Below are 3,217 nucleotides of genomic sequence, written 5' to 3'. Positions count from 1 at the left end.
GGGCACGGACTAGGAACCGAGCGGTTCCTGTCAGCTCCTGGACTCTGTCCCTCAGTCTTTGCTCGGTGACAAGTGACAAGGACATTGACTGGGAGGTTTCTGGGTCCCTCCAGCCCACGGTGGCTTTGTGCCATCTCCACACTGATATCAGCTAAACCTCCCACCTCTTTTTTTTTGCAGCCCCCTCCTCCTGGTTGTCCCCCCAATGCTGCCCAACTGGCCGTAATGCAGGGAGCCAACGTCTTGGTGACACAACGGAAGGGAAACTTCTTCCTGGGAGGCTCAGATGGCGGCTACACTATCTGGTGAAGAAGGAAAGGGGAAGGGGGGGACGGGGAAGGGGGGGGACAGGGCTCCATTTGTGTAAGGAAAGACATCACATACTGTCAGCACTTCTCACCACCTAACTGCTTTAGTCCGTATTAACCTGAAGTTGCCGATCAGACGCGCCGCGGTGAGGTGTCTTCTCGGGTTGGTGTCCCACCCTGCGGGTACTTTTCAAGTGAAAGAAGAAATTCTGTTGGTGACAGCGGTGCCTCTGTTCAGATGGGGAAGGGGTGGAGGATTAATTCAGGATAGGAATGTGAGCTCAGCAGCCCCTGCCTCTTCCTTTCATTTCACTGGAGTGATTCCACTGCGCCGAGCTTTGATTGAGCTTTTATGAAGCTTTTATTAAGCGACTCCCTGTACACTGGTTTTGGGATCTGGTTTTGCTGTCCCTTCACGCTCGTACGAGTGCACTGGACCCAGAGCCACCACCACCCAAGTTTCCCTTCCCTCAAAGCGAAGGTGCTGGGTAGAAAAACAAGGCAAACTTCACTTCCCAGTAGCAGGGAAGACACCTTGGCGCTTCTTTCTTCCTGACCTCACTCTAAAACAGATCCCTGGAAGCACTCCGTGCTCACATTCATCATTTCCCTCCAGGAAGTTATGCAGCTGGTGTGTATCATGGGATTTATTATTATTATTATTATTATTATTATTATTTTTAAATACACTCCAAGTAATCTTGGATTTCTTTGCACATTAGATCTGATCAAAGCCTTGCTTTGGTGCCAGAAACACAATGCAACTCCAGTTGGAACATTTCATTCGATGCTAACTAAGCTTGTTGGACGATGCTTAATAAACAAACTTCTTTTCTTTTTTTTCTTTTTAGACTCAACTTGGTGTCTTGACACCAAAACTCCTTTAAGCTGTTGTTCAAACAGAGAGGCTGGTTACCATCTGGCCAAGGGTGTGTAGCAACTGTCAATCAACACACAAATTAGTTTGGTTAATGGGTCGTTTTATGAATGCGTACTTTAAAAAATAACTTGGGTTTAATGAAGTCTTATTTAGGGTTAAGAAGAATCTTTCAGGGATCCTCAATGTGTTTTTGTTTTTGTTTTTTGTTTTATGAAGAAAAATATCAGATTCAAATATATTTTATCTTGAGGTTTCAGTTTAATCTCAATCTGTGTCTTGTATGTGTTGTGTTTAACCGTACAACTGACTGTTAATGAAAGCTCAGCGTTACGTCTCTCTCTGTATACACTGTGGTGCACTTAACTTGTGGATTTTTTTATACTAAAAACAAAAAAAACCAAACAACAATGTAGAATAAAGACTATTTTGAAAATTTGAATAAAGTAGCAAATTTACATTAGACCTCAAATAAAACCCTTTGGCTCCTGTCTGTCGCAAGCCTTCGGGTTTCTTCAGTTATTTCCTCTTTGCTCCTGTTTTGTGAACTTCCTCATTTGGGTTTTTTATATATATTTTTTGGGGAAGGTTTAATTTAAAGGAGGAACTGCCCTTGTGGAGGGAGCAGAGGAGGGATGTTGAGCTGCTCCTCACCCTGTCCTTGTGTGTAGAGGAAAATGAATGCCCGTGCCTACGTGAGCCTGTGTGTTGGTGCTAAAACCAGCTCTGTGGATGAAGCAAACCTGCTCCGTGTCTGATTTTCCAGAGCCCTCTGAGATCAGGTGCCTCTCGGAGCTGGGATGAGCTTCCCCAGGATTTTTAGGCTACAACGGGGCTTTCTGTAACTTGCATAAGCTGAGTTTACATCCGCGCTTTACCTTCGCCTCCGAATTAGCCATGCTAATTACCCCACCCTTAAATCATCAGCAGAATAACTTAATTGTTTCGTGAGATAAGGAAAAAGAAAACGAGAGCGACTCTTGGGGCATTTGTCACTGGGCTGTATTGGAAAACACCAAAGGGAGGAGATGTGGGTACGGGCAGGTGGAGCGCGGTTGTGCCCGCTCTCCGCTCTCAGCAGCGATGGGCAAAGCTCTGACACACACCGATTTATTTTTCCCTCCATGGTTAGCTTAATAAATTAAAGAGAGAGAAAAAAAAGCAGCTTATAGATCCCTAATTCCAGGGAATTTAGGTAACTTGGACTTGAGTGCATCAGAGGTGGAGCCGGTGGCTTAGATAAAATATTCTTCTTTCTCTTTGGATGGAGCATCTTCCATCTGCACCGACCCGTTGGTCTCTGCCGCCGGCTGCTCGTAGGTGAGGTAGCTGCCTTTGTTTCTGTACAGGTAGATGATGATCACCACCAGGACCGTCAGCAGGGTGAGGAACACCAGGGTGATGACAACTACGGGGGGGAGAAGACAGAGAGGAGCAGGATTTAGCCCTGGTCTTGAGCTGCTCCTCAGGAAATGGGGAGGATCTGGCAAGGAGTACCCCTACCTGCGATGACCACGGTGTTGACATCCTCATGGAGAGGTGGGGTGTGAGCCTTCCTCAGGGTGGGGGTTGTCAGCTCTTCTTCATCAAGCATTGGGAAGAGAGGAGAAGGTGAGCAAGGCTGATCCTAACCCAGCTCTGAGCCAGGCTTAGCTGGACAGTGCACACAGCGGCCCCGTTCAAGGTCTCACCAAGGATTATATGGCAAAGTTGTGCCACAACTCTCACCTGTGGTCAGAGGGGGCTGATCTTCCATCTCATCGACTCCTTCCAGGTGAAGGTCTGGGATCCTTCAGAACTACCAAAAAAAAAAAGAATAAAAGTGATAAATTCACACGCGACACCCCAAAGGGCTCAGCCACGAGGAGGGGTGGCCGGCGGTGACGCGGCGCTGACCGAAGCGAAGGTTTTATTTGGGTTGATGGAGGGGAACGGGCTGGGACACGCCGGGCTCACGGCAAAGCCAGCCAAGGCAGGAAAAACCAGACACCGACTCTACCGTTGGTTTTCCAACTTTGAGAGCTTCCAGTTC

At 47.4% G+C, this 3,217-nt stretch overlaps 2 protein-coding genes across 2 annotated transcripts in view; one reads left to right on the top strand and one right to left on the bottom strand.

Annotated features, from left to right (window-relative positions):
- DAZAP2 (DAZ associated protein 2) overlaps positions 1-309 on the top strand; it is a gene marked incomplete at its 5' end in the record, with an annotated part of 2,384 nt that extends 2,075 nt beyond the window's left edge. The window contains one exon of the mRNA XM_010168523.1: positions 181-309. Coding sequence (XP_010166825.1) covers positions 181-309 — 129 coding nt within the window. The remainder of the gene's footprint in view (positions 1-180) is intronic.
- A 2,111-nt stretch (positions 310-2,420) lies between these two features.
- On the bottom strand, positions 2,421-2,941 carry SMAGP (small cell adhesion glycoprotein). Its single transcript, XM_010168522.2, has 3 exons — positions 2,914-2,941; positions 2,689-2,763; positions 2,421-2,593 (listed from the first exon to the last, which is right to left on the bottom strand). Exons 1-3 carry the CDS (start codon positions 2,939-2,941, stop codon positions 2,421-2,423), a joined length of 276 nt encoding a protein of 91 aa, XP_010166824.2.
- Positions 2,942-3,217: the final 276 nt, after the last annotated feature.

The sequence above is a fragment of the Antrostomus carolinensis genome, unplaced genomic scaffold (assembly GCF_000700745.2).
Source record: "Antrostomus carolinensis isolate BGI_N321 unplaced genomic scaffold, ASM70074v2 scaffold17135, whole genome shotgun sequence".
In the NCBI taxonomy this organism is placed as follows: domain Eukaryota; kingdom Metazoa; phylum Chordata; class Aves; order Caprimulgiformes; family Caprimulgidae; genus Antrostomus; species Antrostomus carolinensis.
Note: the sequence above shows the minus strand (reverse complement) of the source record. Positions and strands in the feature narration are given on the sequence as shown.

Coding starts and splice junctions, on each gene's coding strand:
- SMAGP (XM_010168522.2), bottom strand. CDS start 2,941: ATGGAAGATCAGCCCCCTCTGACCACAG. Junction 2,764..2,913: donor TCAGCCCCCTCTGACCACAG/GTGAGAGTTGTG, acceptor TTGATGAAGAAG/AGCTGACAACCCCCACCCTG. Junction 2,594..2,688: donor CAACACCGTGGTCATCGCAG/GTAGGGGTACTC, acceptor TCCCCCCCGTAG/TTGTCATCACCCTGGTGTTC.